A 20,162-nucleotide genomic window follows, 5' to 3' on the forward strand; every position below is an offset into this window, starting at 1 on the left:
CATACCTGTAGAATCTCAATGCTCCTGGAACTACCCCCACATTGCAGCATCTACACAGAAGCCCAGAACGACATTTCCCATGGAATTCTATACACACTGTCAAATTGCCAAGACTTGGAGATAGAGCCCACTTGAAGGGCTTACTGGAAACCAGAGATGCTTTGGCGGTTCTGCCTCGGTGGGTCTGAGATGAGGTCTAGATGCTGGTGTCTTCCCAAACACATGGTTCTGGTTGCCCACATCACACAGGAAACCTTCATACATGTCGGCATCATGCAGGAAACATTCGTACATGTGACAAAGAAAAGCCATCTTCCTACAGCCTTGGGACTGGTTTTTTAGAGAGGTCTCTGTGAACCTCTCAGCCTGTCGGCTGACTTCAGTGTGAAATGAGGGGAGCTAAGGCTTTTCCTGTCCCCATTAGTCTTATAGAAGCTGCAATAACCAATGCTTTACTGAATTGGTGAGATTTCATTTTTTTCTGAGAAAGAATTAACAAGGAAGGTCGATTTCTATAGTGTCCCTGTAGCTGTGGTTATCATCGAATTGAATTCAGAGTCCATGTGAAAGATTTCTCCAGGGTCAGGTTCTTTATGAGCCATATGGGAGTCATCATGGATGATCCACATCTGTGAGGTGGGTGAGCTGTGCTGGGTCGGGTTTGTTTGTCAGCTTGACAGAATTTAGAGCATTTGGGAAAAGTGAGCCTCGACTGAGAAAATGCCTCCATAGGATCAGCTTGTAGGCATGTCTGAAAGGACCTGAATTGGTTAATGACTGATGTGGGCGAGCCAAGCCCACTGTGGGTGGTGCCATCCCCTAGGCAGATGGTCCTGGGTAGTACAAGAAGGCAAAGCAAACAAGCCACGGGGGGGGGGGGGGACATTCTTCCCTGGCCTCTGCTTCAGTGTCTGCCTCCAGGTTTCTGTCCTGACTCCCTCAGTGCTGGGCTGTGTGACCCAGGAGTTGCAGGCTGAAGTTAACCCTCTCCTTCCCATGTTGGTTTAAGTCTGTTTCATCACAGCAATAGAAAGAAGACTGGAACATGTGTCAATGGTGACATCAGACACACCTGTCTCAGCACAGAGTGGTGGCTCCTATATAATAGGAGTAATGACTGTCCCCAGCCCGGCATCTACTGGCTGCTAACTCTGTGTCAGGAAGATGCTGGCATGTTAATGAGCGCATCATCTCCCTAACTGCTCTAGAGACTCACTGAGACAGGCATAATTCCCAGCACACTCCGTGCTTTACAAGCACAGTATGGCTTACTAATCTCACTATGGCCATTTTGAATAGGTTGCTAAGGGGATTCATTTTACAGAACTGCAACAAGACTCTGGAGAAACAGCATGCCAGATATCACACAGAAACTGAACGCTGGAATGAAGACATTCCCTAGTCTATTAGGTTCCAAGCCATACCTAGGTGCTCCATATACTTAGGTGCTCCACATACCTAGGTGCTCCACATGCCTAGGTGCTCCACAGTCTCATTTTACAGATGGGAGGACACACACTTAGGGAGGATGGAGACGCCTGTTCTTTGGATCGGTACCAACTTGACTTAGAAGCCTTCACAAGAAGGGAGGTCTCTCTCTGAGTGGACATTTGCCACCTTGCTTTGCCTATCACTAATCTTGACTGGGCGAGCGCCTTAGGGACTGGCACTGTCTCGGAGGGCCTTCATGCTGTGCCACCTTAGGCAGCGGGTTTACAATGAAGCTGTGGCGGCAGACTGATTCATCAGTAACAGGCAGAGGTGGGGTGTGATGTATTAGGAAGCACTGGGCGGGGTGTAATTACAGCGAGAACGATAACCAGTAAGTCATAGCTGGCGTCCTGGTAGGCTGGGGCTGATGATGAACCTCCTCTTCTCTTCATTTGTTTGCCATAAGTAATTTAATTTCTCAGAGGGAGCCGCACAGGCGAGGAGGGAACTCCGACTCCACACCTGGCATTTTCTCTGGAGCATTTTTAGGAGCCACGGGTCCACGAGTGAGTGAGGCTTTTCACCAGAAAGATGGACACCTTGGGCTCAAGTTTAACCCTGCTTGGAGTGTCGAGAGATGCATGTGCTTTTTGGGTAAGAATAAAAATTCTCCAGGCGAGGGCTTTCGGAATGAAGTCCCTCACCAGTGCGTGCGTTTCCCTATCCCATTTTAGCTCTGTTTCCATTCCCTGATGGTGCTGTGGTCCCTCCTAACCACGACTGCATATGGCTGCCCGAATACTCCTCCCCCTCCCCAGATGCTGTTCATCCATTACCTTTGACAGGTAGGCCTTTGCCCTGACTTTATCCCAAAGAAAGAAGAAACGGATTCTCATGACTATCCCTCCCTGACTAGATCGATATTCCACCTCCACCCTGATCCTTTTTGAGCCAGGGTCTATGTAGCCCAGGCTGGCCTCAAACTCAGGATCTTGCCGCCTCATCTCCCGAGTGATGAGACTATGCTACCGCGCTTATCTTATGTTTCGATTCCTCTGACTTTTCCTGAAGTGCTGGGGATGTAGCACTAGGCTCTGCACGCACCAGCCAAGCTCCCTACCCCTCACCACTGAGCTGTCTGTAGCTCAAAACTCCCATTTGTTTTTGTTCATCTTTTATTTAACTTCGACAACGCCATGCCTGTACACCATGTGTCTTGATCGCATCCATTCCAATCCCCTCCTCTGTTGCGTGTGATGTTAAAACCACGCCCCCGCCTTTGCCCAGGAGCTCCGCCCATGCTTCTGGCCCCTCCCTGCTTAGCTCTGTGATCAGGGCCCTCATTAACCAGGCTTCTCTCTCTCCCCACCTTGGCTCCTTGAAATGAAAAACACTCAGATAGTTTTATTTCTTTACGATGTGCCCCACTAGCCTGTGTCTGCTAGCTTCTGCTGACCTCCGTGGCTATCCACCAGTGGCGAAGGCTTCCCCAAGATCTTACATGAGAGCTGCGCGCTGCTCATTCTAAAGCCTGGCTGAAAAGCACCCCCTCCCCGCCCAACCCCTCTTTCCCTGCATCTCCTTTTCCTCCTGGGATCCAGAAGACCTGCCTGTCTCTTCCAACAGCAATTGGCTCCCGAACTCCTTTACTGACCAAATCCAGAGCCAATTAGAGAACCAGGCCTTACTGTCATCACCTTCTCCTACTAGATACCCCAGTATGTCTCTTCTAACCTCTGTATCCTCTCTCTCTCCTCTCTCCTCTCTCCTCTCTCCTCTCTCCCCTCTCCCTCCTCTGAACCCACCCCTCCCCCTTTGCCTAACCCACTGACTCCCTGCTGCCCACTGGAATGTTGACTGACCCTGATGCCTGGCTCTTGTCTTGCTCAGATCTTGTGCGTGTCGCCATGACAGCAGTAGGTTTACGAGAGCAGCAGCCATGTTGTATCCAGGAGACAGCAGTTCCCAACCCCATCTCACCCTCCAGGTCTTATACTCTCTCTGCCCCGTCCTTTGCCATGTTCTGTGAGCCTTGTGGGGAGTTGACATCCAGCACTCAACAGCTGTCTGTCCTCGGCGCTTTGACTGGTTCCGAGTCTCTGTATTGATAACCACTGCTGCAGAAAGAGCTTCTCTGGCCAACATCGAAAGCAGCATTATTTCTGTAAAAAAATCCTTAATTTTTAAATGCTTAGGTCTTCAGGCTTCTCCTTGAGTGAATAGTTTACACACACTCATGAGGAAGGTGGGTGACAACAGGACCCCAGGCAGGCCGAGAGGCGACACATCAAGGCGGCTGCTTTTGGAAGTTAGAACCATCTAGAAGTAAGCAGTTTGAGTCACCTCACCACCCACTAGCTGCGTGTCTGTTAGCTGATCCCTGTTCTTTTATTTGTGAGATAAGGATGGTAGCTCCCGCCCCGAGGGGTTGTTGTTAAGAATCGGGGGCAGTTGCAGGCATACACAAGTACACAGCTCAGCGTTTGGCTTGAGAGTTGGTAGCTGTTATCATGGAGGCCACTGCTAGTTGACTGACACCCTTCAGCTGCCCAAGGGAGCAGGGTGACATATACCTGGGGGCTTTCTTCTGTATCTCGTTCTCCACCAAGATGGTTCTTCGGGCGTCTTCCCGGACCATCTCCAGCAGCTTCTGCAAGTCTGATGGGAACAGGGAAGGTTACCCTTGACCTGAAGACAGGATGGTACATGGGTCCCATGCCTGGCCTGGGGATGCCTCTGCCTGTGGGAGCCAGGGGCACAGACGGGGATCCTACCAGGCCCTAGAAGGGGCAGCTCCTAGGGGCTGGCAGGTTACCAATCTGTCTTAGTCAGGATTCCTATTCCTGCACAAAACATCACCACCAAGAAGCAAGTTGGGGAGGAAAGGGCTTATTCAGCTTACACTTCCACATTGCTGTTCATTATCAATGGAAGTCAGGACTGGAACTCATACAGGGCAGGAACCTGGAGGCGGGAGCTGATGCAGAGGCCATGGAGGGGGGCTGCTGACTGGCTTGCTTCCCCTGGCTTGCTCAGCCTGCTTTCTTATGTAAGGACTACCAGTCCAGGGATGGTCCCACCCACAATGGGCTGACCCTACCCACAATGGGCTAGGTCCTCCCCCATCAATCCCAAACTGAGAAAATGCCTTACAGCTGGATCTCATGGAGGCATTTCCTCCAGGGAGGTTCCTCTCTCTGGGATAACTCCAGCTTATGTCAAGTTGACACACAAAAAACCAGCCAGGACACTATTTGACCCGCCACTCCTTGATTTAAAACTGTCCCATGACTTTCTATTCTTTTCCCGGCAACGAGGCTTCACCTGAATGAAGAGGCCTTTAAAGGTCTTTTAAAACTGATTAATTTATTATTATTTTTTGCATGTGGTAGAGACCTGTTCCTGGGTGTATGTGGACACATACGCGTGTGTTACATACGTGAGGTCTGAGATCAGAATTGGGTGTGTTTGATCTCTACCTCCTGTGGTTGAGCCAAGGCTCTGTTACTGAAGCTGGAGCTCACTGGCTGAGGAGACTGACTGGCCAGCAAGCCCTTGTCCCGGGTCTCCCTGGTAGATGCTGAGGTTGCTGGCAGGCAGCACCAAACATGGCTTTTTATGTGGGTGAGGAGACTGAACTCAAGGTTCCCATGCTGGCATGGCAGGCAGTTCACCGACTGAGCCATCTTTCCAGCACCCCACTAAGGATCTTAAACTCTCCTTCAATGGGAGAAAACTGTCTTGGGTTCTGACGAGAAAATCTTGTTTGGGGACCTTGGACTGATTATTTTCCAAACTGGTGATCTGCAGCCTGAATCCAGACCACAGTTGCACTTGGCTTGAGTTGAGTGTCAGCCTTTTTTTTTTTTTTTTTTTTTTAAAAAAAAACAAAACAAGCTGTTTGCACCAACATCCAGACCGCCTAATTCCTTCTGAAAGGATCCAAGCCGGGGGCCTGCACTGCCCTTTCTGCCACACTATGTCCGGGTTTCAGACAGGCTTGTGATGATTTCTAGCCTGCACCACCATGTCAGCTGGCTCTCATCGTAGTTCCGAGTATGGGAGGTTTGGGCTCTGGTTCACGATGCTTTGGGAATGCTGGCCTGGGTCTCGAGGGGGCAAACTTCAGGAGGCGAGGTGCGGCCAGAGGAAACAGGGTTATGGGACCATATATCTTACAGGGCTTGTTTCAGCCTCTTCCTTTCTGCTCACCGGAGCCCTTGGGGCCTTGAGGTGGGAGTCTCCGTCGCCACGCCCCCGGAAGTGCTGATGCCATTGAAACCCCTGCAGTTCGACAAATCCTCCCTCCCTCCAGCAGTTTCCTTCGGTGTCTTAGCGGCGGAGAATGATGGAAGCCACTTGGACTTTCCTCCTCGATGTGTTCCATTGATGCCTGGCCCCCTCGAGTTGAACCTTGTCTCTCGAAAGATAGGCTGAATTCCTAATCTCCGGGACTTCACTTGAGTGCGATGTTGATTGGAAGCAGTTAAGATAATTGTGACCGGTAAGGATGAGGTCAGGCTGGAGGGCAGTGTGTGGTAGACTCTTATGTTTGTGTGACTGGTGCCCTTGGAGGAGGAGGACGGGGAGGAGGAGGAAGAGGAGGAAGAGGAGGAGAAGGGTGGGGCCCATCAGGGTAAGTATGGCCATGTGGTGCCAGAGGCAGAGGTGCGTGGCTTGTCTATGAGCGGAGGGATGTCATCAGCTTTCCCAGCATCTGCCAGCTAGAGAAGGCTAGCAAAAGGAAGGGGGAGCACCTCTTCATTGACCCCATGATGTTGGAAGCCAGGTCGCCACAACTTTGAGGCAATACATGATGGTTGGGTTAAACCTCACGTACTGGCATCCCCAGGAAGTGCCTATGCAGACTCTCTAAAAGGCTAGAAAATGAGATGCAGAGTGAGCTGTGTGTTTCACAAAAGGGAGAGGTGAAAATGAGCAATGGTGTTGTACAGGGTCACCACTGGGAAACGCCTTGCGCTGACGCGTGTAGCTGTCCAAGGTGCTGAAACATCACTTGGATGCGGTCCAGGATTTTCAGATTGGGGGGGAGGGGAGAGAGAGGGGAGGGAAAGAAGGAGGAGGAGGAGGAGGAAGAAGAGAGGAGAGGAGAGGAAAGGCCTTGGCCCAAGGGGAGGAGGAAACACACATGGGATGGGCAGAGCCACTGACAGATGGGGAGACTAGACTTCTGAAATAGTTTTCAAGTAATTTTGGGAAGCGAGGAGGAAAGGAGAAATTAGTAAGATTTGAGCATTTGGGGGGAGAGAGGTGAGACTGTGCTCTTGGATTTGTCTCTGAACAAACATATTACATGGTTGGCCTCACTGAGTAAAATATATAATCAGTCATACATATTATATATAAAAGATGATATAGAAATGTATATTATCATTAATTATTGATAAATGTTAATATATTAACATATATGCACATATATCTATTTATATTGGTTTTATGGTCCCCTTTGAAGGGCGTGCAGTGGATGGGGTCTGACTCACATCTCTCTCCTTACAGTCCCAGGCCTAGCAGGAGGAATGGATTGGGCTTTGGGGGAGGGGGTCAGTCAGGGGAGAGGTCACAGCCCTCTGCCCCCCAAATTCACTATGCAGCTGACCCTGGAAATGAGATCTCCCCAGAAGGCGAGCTGCTCTGGGTGGGAATCAAGAATTCAGCGGTCATTTTGAGCGGGTTTTCAAAGGCGAGGAGCGGGGAGGGCGGGAACTAATCTGCCATTGTCAAGGCTGTGGTAAAGTGGGGTGGGGCTGAAGATGTAGAGAGGAGAGAGTGGAGGGGCTGAAGAAGAGAGGCTCCCCCTATCCCCCCTCCTCCCACCTTGCCTTGAGACAGACTGGTGGAAATCTTTCTCAGCAATGACTTCACATCTATCGTGCACCAGGCTGAAGACCTGAAGCAGCACACCCAGGCCTGCAAGAGTCGGCTCCCTTCCTCTCCAAAGATCTTTAATTGAGAACTCTTATTTATTTGTTTATTTATAATCTGGAAGGGGAATTTTTTTTTCAGTTCATTTTCCCTGCATCCTTTGCAGTTAGGTGTAGACCTATGGCTGAGAGATTTAGACAGTGAGGTGTTAATTCTCTTTCCTTTTTCTCCTTCCCTCCCTCCCCCCCCCTCTCTCCTTTGTCCCTCCCCTCCTTTTCTCCTCCCTGTGTGGAGGTTAGAGGGAAACCTTGGAGTCCTCCCTCTCCTTCCAGCCTGTGGGTCCCAGGAATCCAACTCGGGCAATCAGGCTTGGTTTCAAGTGTCTCTGTCTGCCCAGTCCCTTTATATCCTTGAGGTTGTGGAAGTGTGGTGTAAAGGCTGCAGAGAGGGTTGCTTACCGCGTCTGGGTGTGGGTGCTTTTATACCCTGTCTACAGCCTTCTGCTTCAAGCCTGGGACCTGGGTGGGATAGTTGGAGCTCTGGCAGCCATTCTGGGCCATGAGGTGCTACTGGGGTTGGTCAACTGAAAAAATGGAGTGACACTTTTGAGAGTCATTTCTACCCACCCTTGCTTAGCTTTCTTTAATCTGTAGGAAACTGTAAACTTTGATCTTTTTAAGGTCACTTTTTTTCTAGGCCTTTGTGTCAACCAAAAGAAGTTCCTCTTTGACACACAAGATGAAAAGGGTAAACTACAATGAAGTCTTCAGTAAGGCCTGCTACAAAATATCAAGCGACTTGAAAAGAGAAGACCTGGTTGGGGTGGGTCAGGCTTCACGGGGGAAGATGCACCGGAATTGGGGCTTGACGATCAAGGTGTCTGGGTGGGAGGTGGGGAGCAAAGGAAGTGACAGAAGTGACAGAGGAAGGTTAGCTGGTGAGGTTGGACTGCTCAAGGTATGAACCAGCAGGATGCCAGCTATCAGCATCCTGAACCCGTTGTCTTGGAGACCGTGGGCATGATAGAAAGATGCTCAGCAAGGGGTGGAGGCAGGAGGTCATCGTGTCCAGTATTTTTTTTTTAAAGATTTATTTATTATATGTAAGTACACTGTAGCTGTCTTCAGACACTCCAGAAGAGGGCATCAGATCTTGTTACAGATGGTTATGAGCCACCATGTGGTTGTTGGGATTTGAACTCCGGACCTTCGGATGAGCAGTCGGGTGCTCTTACTCACTGAGCCATCTCACCAGCCCCGTGTCCAGTATTTAACTCTCTGGGTCAATGTGGAGAAAACTCCGTGAGTGGGGGCAGGGCAAGGAGCAGAGTCTGTTAGAAACTGCCAAGCCTTGATCCCTGTCCCCAGCCTCATCTCCTCAGGTCTCAGCTCTGGTCAGAGGTGAGAGAGGCTTCCATGGACCATCCTTGAGTTGTGGCCCTGCTGAGCTGGTGAGAAGACCAAGCCCGCTCTCTAGTTCCGGCACTGCCACTGAATGCGCGAGAGGGTAGTCATCTTGTTCCTCTTGGCTTCCTTGTTTCCTGCCCAAGTCTTCCTTCTTAAATGCATGATCACCTCATTTCTCCCTTAGCACAGGTGCTCAGCACACACACGGAGGGAGGAAGGGTCCAAAATTCTGAAGAATCGATGTCTTGTTCCCTCTCTGTCTCAAGTAGTGCTTCTGCCCAGAGAGAAGCTTTGAAAGCTCCAAATCTCCCTTGGGCCCCCCACTGACTTGTCCTGACTCCTCCTTGGGCCCCCATTGACTTGTGTTGACTCCTCCTTGGGGTCCCACTAACTTATCCTGACTCTTCCTTGGGCCCCATTGACTTGTCCTGACTCTTCCTTGGGCCCCATTGACTTGTCCTGACTCTTCCTTGGGCCCCATTGACTTGTCCTGACTCTTCCTTGGGCCCCCACTGACTTGTCCTGACTCCTCCTTGCACTTCTGGAGTTTTGCTTGGTTTGGGTTCTGATAGCCCTGGTGCATTCCAGACTCCAGGTCCACTCTGACCTCTTTGAATCTAAACAGCATCCAGTCCTTGCCGGTTCTTCCTAGGCCAGCCCCAGCTCAGCTGTCAGACGTCACCTTCACCTTGTGACAGGAGCTCTGTCATTTTTTTCTACTGTGTATACGAGACTCAATGGCTCACAAGCTCCTGGGAATTCTTGCCTTGGCCTCCCATCTCTCTGTGGGGATGCTGGGATTACAGACATTTGAGTTCCATGTCTGGCTTTTTATGTGGTTCCAGGAATTTGAACTCCTGTCTTTGTGCTTGCCCACAGAGGCCCTGCTCTGCATTTTATTATATTTGCCCAAATGCAGGGAATTCTGGGAATGAATATTTGACATGATTTGTGGAATAGAGCCTTGAATGGTATTTGTGGTTTTAGATTTCTTTCTTAAAAGAAGACCCATGGCTTTCAGGAGATTCCTAGGAAGTCTAAGATTGACTTGTGAGCTGCTATAAAGGAGGCTGATAAGAGAAAGCATACACTTCTGTGTAGAAAAAGTCCATCTGTGGCTCGTCGGACTTGGGAGGGAGAGGGTCAACGGTGGGCCGTGTCTTCTGCTGGGTTGGACGGGGGCAATAGATGCACAGATTAAGACTCTGTCAACTTCATAAAATTGTTGGCTCGTACATTTAACCATGTTAAAATGGATGGGGCTTTGCAGTGGGGGCGGTAGCAAACGTACAACTTTTAAGTCCAGCCTTACAGAGACGGAGGCAGGAGGATTGTGAGTCACAGGACATCTTGGGCTATATAAACATGCAATATCTCACACACATGCCCAAAACAAGCAAAAACGACATGTCTATAAATCAATGTAGAAATCAGGTACTGAATTTGAAGAAGGCGGAATAAAATAAGATAATCTATCTCCATTATAATTCCTATCTTTGGACTGTCAAGATGGCTCAGTGAGTAAGAACACTGACTGCACTTCCGGAGGTCCTGAGTTCAAATCCCAGCAACCACATGGTGGCTCACACCTACGCCCTCTTCTGGTGCATCTGAAGACAGCAACAGTGTACTTATTTATAATAATAAATAAATCTTTGGGCCGGAGCAAGCAAGGACTGAGCGAGCAGGGCTGACCAGATCGAGCAGGGTTGACCAGAGTGAGCAGATGTCCTAAATTCAATGCCCAAAAACCACATGAAGGCTCACAACCATCTGTAGAGCTACAGGGTACTAATATACATCAAATAAATAAATAAATCTTTAAAAATAATGTCTACCTTCATGAAGTGAGGAAAGGGAAATATTCTATAGAAACTGATGTAAATACAAATTTTTAAGGTGTTATGGGGGTAAATGGTGATTGTGGCTGCATCCCTGTGGGGCAATGGCTCTTAGTGACACAACTTATGGGGGGAATATTTTCAGCCTTTGTGGGTGATGGGTGCAGGGAGGGGAGTCAAGGGTCGGGACCCAAAGGCTTTGGAACAGCCAGGTGATGGAGACCTTTGACCTCTGTGTCTCTGCTGAAAGGAATCGGAGGTGAGACAGGAGGGGCTCGAGGACCTAGGAGTGTAATAGTAGACCTCAATGAGCTCTTCCGTAGGACTTACAGAGGTGGAGGATTTCCTCTTCCGGCTTAGTGGAGGAGGACTCGTTGTCTTCAATGTCTTTGCTGCCCACAGGCTCATCGGAGCTGGGGTTCACTGACATCATGCTGCTCTGGGGAGAAGAGCCCCCACTGGTCCGAGACAGGCTGAGGGTGGAGCCTCGCCTGCTGGGCTTGCGGCTGGCTATGGCTGTGCGGATGGCTGGGGCTTTGTATTTCTTGGTCTGAAGGAAAGAGAGAAGAAAGAGGGATTATCTCGGAAGATGGGGAGGGGGAGGGGAGCGGAGAGGGAGGGAGGGGAGACAAGGGGAAGGGAGAGAAGGAAGGTCAAGGGGAGAGGAAGAAGGGAAGAGTGGGAGGGAAGGAGAGAGGAAGTAAAGAAGGAAGTAGGGAAGGAAAGTGGTATTTCGAATCTGTGCTGAGGTGGAGGCGAGGGTCAGAGGATGCTGATTTCCTCCCGGGCTCCTTCAGAACACCATGGGCTTGTGCTGGACCCGAAGCGACCATTGGTCTCCAACCAAGGCCATAAGACGCCACTGCGAGTGCCGAGTGCCATTGCCTCTCTACTGATGATCCTGAGAGACAAGTCTCTCACTGGCAGCCAGCAATCCCCGTCTCCACCACTCTCCCCGTGTGGAGCTGGGGGTTACAAGTACACAGCACCGTGCCCAGGTTTTGATGGAGGAGGTGGTGGGGATTTGAACTCAGGTTCCCATGTTTGTGCGGCAAGCCTTCCGACTTACTGAGCCATCTCAGCCCCGGAAGCAATTTCCCTCGCGAGCTTTTAGGAAACTTATAACCTCAAAGGTCCTAGGGCAGAAGGTGCCGGGCAGGGAGCAGCTGGGGTCCTGTAGGCTGTACCGAGCTTTACCACCGTGTTGCCTGATGGGGTGAATTGCACTCGGCGGGTTTGCTTCTGGGAAGTGCATTAGCAATGCTTTGCTCGGCTACCTTGCAGGGCCTTGACTATAGGCGGAACTTCCCTGCACTGGAAGCACGGAGGGAGAGGGATTTCTCGGTTGCACAGAGGAAGGGAGAAGGTGATTCTTCAACTCTCATTTCTTTCTTTCTTTTGTTCCCTTTCCCAAGGTATTGTTTTTTGTTTTTTGTTTTGTTTTTGTTGTTGTTGTTGTTGTTTTGTCAAAATTTGGCACGAGAAGGCTTCATTCAGGCTGGGACAGGCTGGCGAGGCTGGAGTTTGGGCTGGGCTTACCCTTTCTCAGAGGCAGCACACAGAAAGGACAGTGATGGAGGGGAAGGTCAGTCAACATCATGGAGACCTTCCATCTGCCAGCAAAGTCAGGAGAGCCCCGTGTCCTGATCTGGCAGCTTGGCCAGGAGCTTGTTACCCTCACAGGATGCTCCACATTCCCTGCCACCCCCGTGAGAGAGGCTGTCAGAGCTCAGGGTTGGCCCCCGGACACATACACGCAGAGGTCACCCTGCCTGCTTCAGCCGCCACTTGGCCCTGGAGAACAGAGTCTTTAGACCAATGCCATGGTTGAAGGTTTTACAGCTTGTGTCTCGGGGGTGGGGGTGGGGGGCAACCTGGAGTCTGGCAAAGAGCCCTGGACTCCCAGCCGAGGGGCTAGAGCACCCTGCCTCAGTTTCCCCGTTTATAAAACAACGGGGCAGACCTTTGTGTCCGCCCAAGTCTTTGTGCGCCTCCCGTGAGCTGGGATTTCATCTGGTGTTCCTAAAGTTGTCGCCAGGGGACCCAGAGCGAAGGGCTGACATTTCTGATTAATTGAGAGTGTCGGGGAGATAAAATGCGGGGTGGGGTGGGGGTGGGCATGACTGGCTCCAGCGCGTTTCCTTGTCCTTTGTCCTTTTCTCTATTTCAGTCTGCTCAGGAGTGATAGGACCCAGCTGCCATGTTCTGCCTTAGGAGGGCCTGGCTTTTTTTATTTTTTATTTTTTATTTTTTTCCTCCCCTTTTCTGGGATAGGGATAGCTTTCCCTGAGTGAACCCTTATGCATCCTAAGAATCAGGGGATGGATACCCATGGGGAGACATTTATTTAGTCAGTCTTTTAAAAAAATTTTTGGAGAATTTTTTCCCTGGAGTGGACCGCATTACTGTCAGGGTCTGACCCATACTCTCTGCAGTGGATTCGCTTGTGAGAATTCCACAGTAGCATTACTGAGCGTTCTGGAAGGACAGCCCTCCCCCCCCCGCCAAGGCTCATGGCTCCTACTGCTTCGTGTGTGTCTAGAGATGGATGCACACCATGTCTCCATAGCAACTTTGAGTGAGAAAACAAAGGCTCGTGCTTTTTGGGTCTTGCCAATAAAAGAGCAAGAAGCAGTGAAAAAACAAAAACAAAAAAAATCAAAACAAACAAACAGAAAACGATCCTGTTGTGAGGAATGCGACTCTGAAGAACCTCAGGTTTAACGCACAGGCCCAAGATGGACCCCAGCCTAGCTGTGTGATCCCATGCAAGTCCCTCAGCCTCTCTGAGCTCCAACTACTACTCCCATCAGAGTATAAAAATGTTATCCTGGGGGAATGTTAAGAAGGCAGCATGGGGGAACATTTAAAGAGGTTGACCCGTTTGTCAGTATATTGAAAACTGCTTCTAATTTTATGTCTTTGGTTTGTTAGTGTGTGTGTGTGTGTGTGTGTGTGTGTGTGTGTGCATGCATGCATGCCTGTGTCAGAGGACTCTCTCCTTCCATCATGCCAGTCTTGGAGATTGAACTCAGGACATCAGCCTTGGCTGCAACCCCCCCCCCCCTCTGAGCCATCTTGCTTGCTCCCTTTTTCACACTTTCAAGTGTGTTTGCATACACTTTCCCTGAGCTTCTCGCTGGCTGTGTGGACACTGTTTTGGTTCTGTGGGTGAGGGGGATCCGATCTGTGTACACCTCTGATAGCTGTGTGCCCCATCTGATAGCAGCTTTCATCTGTGCTTGTTGAGTAGATGGACTCGTGAGCTTTGGGGAAAGGCACAGCTTTGGGTTGAAGATAACAGACTTCAAAATACCCTCTGGACAGCCTGGAAGTTTGTCTGGGGAGTAGGGGGTGAGGGGTGAGGGAGACAGAGAAGAGACGGGGGGGGGAAGAGAGAGAGAGAGAGAGAGAGAGAGAGAGACAGAGACAGAGACAGAGACAGAGACACAGAGAGAGACAGAGAGAGACACAGAGAGAGAGCCTATTGGTTATAGGAAAGAATGAAGTGAGTCTGCTTTCTTCTTGACATCTCACTAAGCAGGTGCCCATCAAACCCTTTCCCCCCTTTCCTTTCTTCTTCCAGTATGTCTGGCCAAGTGTCATTTTTCCTACAATCCACAGATAATCATTTAAATTAAAATTAACAAACAAACAACAAAGACCCCCAACAACAGTGGCATGCGGTATTTCCTTTACTCGGAGAACCATCTAGACAGTTACCTAGGTAAATGCCTAGGCAGACGCCTAGACAGATGCCTAGACAGACGCCTAGACAGATGCCTAGACAGACAGCTAGACAGACGCCTAGACAGACGACAGCTAGACAGACACCTAGACAGACAGCTAGACAGACGCGTAGGCAGACGCCTAGACAGACGACACCTAGACAGACGACAGCTAGACAGACGCCTAGACAGATGCCTAGACAGACGCCTAGACAGACAGCTAGACAGATGACACCTAGGCAGACAGCTAGACAGACGCCTAGACAGACGCCTAGACAGTCCCCAGACAGACACCTAGACAGCCCCCAGACAGACATAAATGAACCTTTCCCATCAGAGACTCTGGGACACCCACTCCTCCCCTGCCTGTGGCCTGGGCTCTCACGTGGGCGTGGGCTCTGCTTACCTTGGGTGCCGTGACGAAGTGATCCCACCTCTGCCCCATGGACTTGTCCTTGTTAATCTTCTTTATTGTGCTCTTGCTGCCACCTGGGTCCCTGCGTGAGAAACAGCTTAATGAGTTTTCAGTTTGCAGAGTCTTGGTTTATTACAAGGTCCCCTCCTCCTTACCTTTTCCCTAAAGAAACGTAGATTCGGGCTGACTAGCGGCCGGTCTCTGGTATGGTTTCCTCGCCTTGATATTTTGAAGTGGGGAGGGGGTGCAGTTTTCTATAGATGGGTCTTTTGAGGGGGAACAAACTGAAGGCTAAGAGATTCCATTCCCTGGAGGAGGGCCGAGCAAGATGGGACATATTTGCACGTATTCTGTATCTATTTGTGTTCTGGACATTATGGAGTCTGGGGTGTGAATGCAGTTATGCCAGGGGTGGACCAAAAGATGGGCTTGTTTCTGGCTGTGCCTTTGTGCATTGTTCATGGGCAGCAATGTCAGGAGCACTCCTGAGCGTGGCAGCAGGCGCAGGGATGGGTGGGGAGGGTGGACGAGGGCGTGGTGAGCTGCAAGATGAGAAGTTATCTGAGATGCTGTGTGTCAGATGCTGCTGGGCGCTCATGGAATCATCTCCATTACTTTGGCATTAAGCCAGATTCATCATCACCCCCTCTTCAGCCAAGGAGATGACCAGACGTAGGGGTCCTTGCCCTGGGGCTCTGCACCTCTCTTATACTGTAATCTTGAATGATTTTTACTATAATGCCCTCCTCCTCCCTGTGAATATGTTTCAGGCCTTATACCACCATGCCCTTCCCAGGCAGGAACTTTCTGGATAAGAGACTAAAGCCCCAAAGGGCTATGTGGGTGATTGTCCCTTTATAGACATGTCACCAAATTTGCCACAGTGGCAGTTTTCAATGGGATACGCTGCCCGCGCTGTGTATAACTAAAACCCTTCCAGTGGGTTTGGGAAAGACTCTTACAATGAAACACATGAACATGTCTGGGATGTAGTATGTGGATATTTAGACTTAGGGAAAGAAAAAAAGACTCTACAATTAGTGTTCCACATCATGTTTCAGTTTGGTTCATTTTGTTTTCGGGTCTGATTTTGTAGCCAAATGAAAAAGCTGAGTTTTCAGAGCCTCTAGATTTTGAATTTAATGGTTATGGGACCCTGGGTCTTCATTGATTTACAAGTGGGGAATCTCACTGTGGGATCTGACTACCTGTACAATCAATCAATTGGCTTATCAAATTTTCCATCCCTCTATTCTTTCTATCTTATTTATCCATCCATCCATTTACTGTTTGTCTACCTATCTTTCCACCCATGCACCCATCCATTCATCCATCCACCCATTCATCCATCCATCCATCTACCCATCCATCCACCCATTCATCCATCCATCCATCCATCCACCCATCCATTTATCCATCTATCCATCCATCCACCCACCCATCCATCCATCTACCCACCCATCTATCCATCATCCATTCAACCACCTATCCATCCATCATCCATCCACTCCACCTAACCACACACCCATCCATTCTTCCACTCACCCACACTTACCCCTTCACACCCCCATCTGTCCATATTCCTACTCATTCATAAATTTCATTATCTGTACATCCATTTTTTTTAAACCTCATTTTCTCTGCAGGATAGTTTCGGGTGCATGAGACCCGTGACATACTTGGCTGGCTCTCAGCCTGTACGGAGCAAGGATTTGAGGAGATGAAGTGATCAGAGAGACTTTGATGGCAGGGGTTGGGGGATGGCACCCAGTGTCCAGGCTTGTCAGAGTCTGCCCGCACGATGGCTGTGGATCAAAGTGTTCAGACACAGGGGACAAGAATGGTCAGATGGACTGAACTTAAGGCTGGCTCCTTGTGAGTAGCACTGAGTAGCAGATCCACAGGCTGCCACCAATAAGGAGAGGGACTCTTTTGCCCCTAAGGCAGGACCCATTGGTTGTCTAGAAGTTCACAACTGTGACATAAGACACAGACTACAGAATGGGAGCCGGCCTGGGGTGGGTAGTAGGATGTGCCTCCAAGCCTTTTGTAAGACTTTATATTTGATTGAGCTCTGAATAATTAACAGAGAAGCTCATTTGAGTCGGTTCTGCTTGCTTTTCCCTTGAGTAATCAAATTAGGCAATATTTAAAATCCAACTGGAGGAGGGAGCCCCTCTCCACCCTTCTGCACAGTGTTTAAGCAGCAGCCCTTCTGAAGCCTGGCTGCAGGCTAACCAATAGGAGGCCTTGGTGTTCCGCGGTGTCTTTCAGGACCACAGGGCTTTGGGCTTTCTTCTTTGCTAAGGCAGCCCCCGCTGAGCTGCCAGCTCCTTCTTGAAGTTCAAAAGCAACCCCCTTTTCCCTTTCAAAATTAAATCTGGGCCCAGCCAAGCTTTCGAAGTCTTAAATATTCAGGTCCAATCAGGGAGACAGAAGCCTTCCTCTAATGCTGACTTCCAAGGCGACCTGAAGTCTATTGCGACTTCAAGCGGCAGGCTAAATGAACTAAAGACGCAGCCAGATCCCCGCAGACCTTCGGCAGCCCCCAGCGCCGCCTCCGCAAAGCCATTGATAAAGGAGAGGCCAGGTTAGACAGGATCGGGCTCTCTGATGTTTCCTTCTCAGTAGCAAATAAACCCAAAAGGAAGATCAATAGGCGGGGTGGAGGAGATCAAACGCAGCTGGAGCGGAGGAGTCCACTGCTCACCTTGCTGATGAGGATAAAAGTCGGCGAGCCTTTTCCACTAGCACTGTTCGCTTTCCTGGCCTGTGTCCCCAAAGTCCTGTGCCTCTCTGTGGCTTGCTTTATTATATATATATATTCATAGAGTGACCCCCTTGGGCAGATGCTTTGCCGGATTCTGTGTTCTGCTTGGTTGGTAGTAGGGACCTGGGTTTGGCAAGACCTCCATCAGCCTGGCTCCCCACGTGGCTGTAATGAGCAAGGGCCGGGTGTTAGATACAGAAGCAGAGCCAGAAGCCAGCTTCAGTGGTGGGGAGGGGGAAGCCCCTGCGACAGCAGTTGTTCGCTTAGCACATCTGACTGGCTCACTGTCCGGGGGGGACCTCAGGCGACTGTCCTCACGTGTCGGGACCTGTTTGTTCGGCCGGAGTCTGCCTGACCCACTGCTTTCTATGTAGGGTGGCTTTGGGCAGGGTTGCTTATAGCTTCTCCCAGCCTCGGGGATATTAGCTGGGCCAAGAGATTGCTGTGGATGTGAAGAGAAAAAGACTCTCAAAAGGGTGAATCTGGTTCAGCCATTAGCGAGGATAGCAGGCTTTCATCGGCGGGAGGGAGCTGACAGTAGTGGAAGGCGAGGTGGAGCGGGCAGCTCTCAAGGGGAAAGAGCTGTGATTTTTCAGGCCATAATTTCCCCCCTGCGGGCGTTTTTCTGGGGGCGCCTGTTTCCCAGAAATCGAGGGAAGAGAGCATCCGGCAGAGGCTCAGCTCTTTGAGCTGCGTTCTCCGAGCACATTTTGCTCTTGGAGGTCACTTGACGGTGTCTATCTGTCGGGGCAATCAGAGCAATTTTCTCCAACGCTTTTCTCTCAGTTTCCCGGCTCTCATACTGGGTGAAGCGCCCTCTTGTCAAGATGAAAATCGCCTGGACTAGTTTCGGATGCGCATGCGCGCGCCCGCGGGGCTCCGCGGCAGAGGGGAAAAGGTGCTGATTACCGGGGAGGGTCCAGTGGTCCGAGCTCTTGGGATCTTCCAGGCTGGGTAGCTCTCTCCTGCTTCTTCAGACATAAGGTGACCGACCGGATGATCGTGCTGTGTTCCTTCCTGAGATGTTGGCTTGAGCACCAGAGTGGGGATTGATGCCGTTGTGTTGGCCGGGGAGAGGAGAGTGTGTGTGGGTGTAAGTCAGATATTTGCCCCGAAGGTCCATCCTAAGAGAATTTTCCTTGACGATCAAACTGAAAAGCAAGCACGTATCCCATCACCGCCAGAGCACCCGTTATTCCTCGTGATTTTATGAGTGTTTTTACCTGCGTGTATGTCTGTGCGCCTCACACAGAGGTCAGGGGAGAGTGTTGTAGGTGGGTGCTGGGAAACAAACTTTGGTCCTCTGCAAGAGCAACAAGTGCTCTTGGCTTCTGGGTCACCTCTCCACCTTGCACATCACCTGTTTGCTATGGATTGCATCCTCCAGCCCCTTCCCTGGGTTGGGAGCTCCATAGGGCAGTGGTGAGGCCCACTTCTTTTGCTGCAATCTTCCCAGCGGTGGTTGGGAGCAGGCCCACGCGAGGAGAGAGCCCCATTTAAATATAAAAATAGTTATATTAGAAAACTGCTGCTTATGTGTACTGTTCAGAATACTGCCGTGTCTTTCATAATGATGAAGAAACTTAAGTCTTGGAAGTGTTCTTAAGTTGAGTCTGTTTTGTTATTGATAACCTCCAAGGTAGGGAGTGGTCTGGATGAGGAAGGCTGCTCCTTCTGTTATAAGTCACACTGCATCCATTTAGCTGCAAAGTTGCACATGCAGAATGGCTTGTAAGAATTTTTTTTTAAAGATTTATTAATTTAATGTATGTGAGTACACTGCCGCTGACACACCAGTAGAGGGCGCCAGATCCCATTACAGATGGTTGTGAGCCACCTTGTGGTTGCTGGGAATTGAACTCATGAGCAGCCAGTGTTCTTCACCCCTGAGCCATCTTTCCAGCAGCCTCTAAAACTATTTTATAAGAGAAAACTTGCTGTATACTTAAGGTTGAATTGGAGCCTTTGAGATCACATTCTGGAAGTCTGTCCCCGCATGGTGGAGCTGTTTGGCTTCAGAACCTTCAGGAGGATGCCCTACCTGGGAACAGGGACGGGGTGGGGGGGGGGAAAGAGGGTCACTAGCCCTGAGTGTCTGGGCTTTTAATAACAGGATGGCTAGGAGCTTGATAGAATGCAGATTCCCAGCCCCGCCCAGATCTACCCAATCGGCAGCTTTGCCACAGCAAGCTCTTCAGTTACTTCACAGCACAGCCATCGCTTGAGAATCTTGCACTCATGGTGGTGTTCCACAAACTACAAAGCAAGCAGCGTACACGTGACCGTTAGCTTATAAAAGTCAGTCTCCCGCCCTGCTTGTTCTGTGACAAGGCCTGTGCTGTCGTTCTGGGACAGCCTGAGGTAACCAGGCTCACGCAACCACCCTGCTCTCAAGGGCCTAATTGTGTGTGCTCGCCATGTTCTTCCTGCACTGTAAACCAGTGGCTGCCTTCTCCCTCTGTTCCGAGAGGCCTGCCATCACTGGTGTGGGCTGGTGGAGCCGTCCTCCCCCCCCCCCCCGCGCCCGTCTGTGTGTGTGTCTGTGGGTCTTTCTGGTCACCGTGGATCTCATCTTTTGGTGGTAGAGGTATCTTCCAGCGTTGATTCTTTATAGCTTGACGTGCCTGAGATGCTGGTGGGCGTAGCTCCAACTGTGCTTTAATTGGAGATTTTTATCTTCAATGTCTG

General features: G+C 50.3%; 1 protein-coding gene across 2 annotated transcripts in view; it reads right to left on the reverse strand.

Annotated features, from left to right (window-relative positions):
- The window catches only part of Ccdc60 (coiled-coil domain containing 60), a 157,452-nt gene that overhangs the window by 14,990 nt on the left and 122,300 nt on the right, over positions 1-20,162 (reverse strand). For both annotated transcript variants that reach the window (XM_021187111.1, XM_021187110.1), the window contains exons 6-8: positions 14,696-14,786; positions 10,892-11,111; positions 4,005-4,089 (exon numbers count right to left, since the gene is read on the reverse strand). In XM_021187111.1, coding sequence (XP_021042770.1) covers positions 4,005-4,089; positions 10,892-11,111; positions 14,696-14,786 — 396 coding nt within the window. The remainder of the gene's footprint in view (positions 1-4,004; positions 4,090-10,891; positions 11,112-14,695; positions 14,787-20,162) is intronic.

Source organism: Mus pahari, chromosome 23, assembly GCF_900095145.1.
Source record: "Mus pahari chromosome 23, PAHARI_EIJ_v1.1, whole genome shotgun sequence".
NCBI classification, from domain to species: domain Eukaryota; kingdom Metazoa; phylum Chordata; class Mammalia; order Rodentia; family Muridae; genus Mus; species Mus pahari.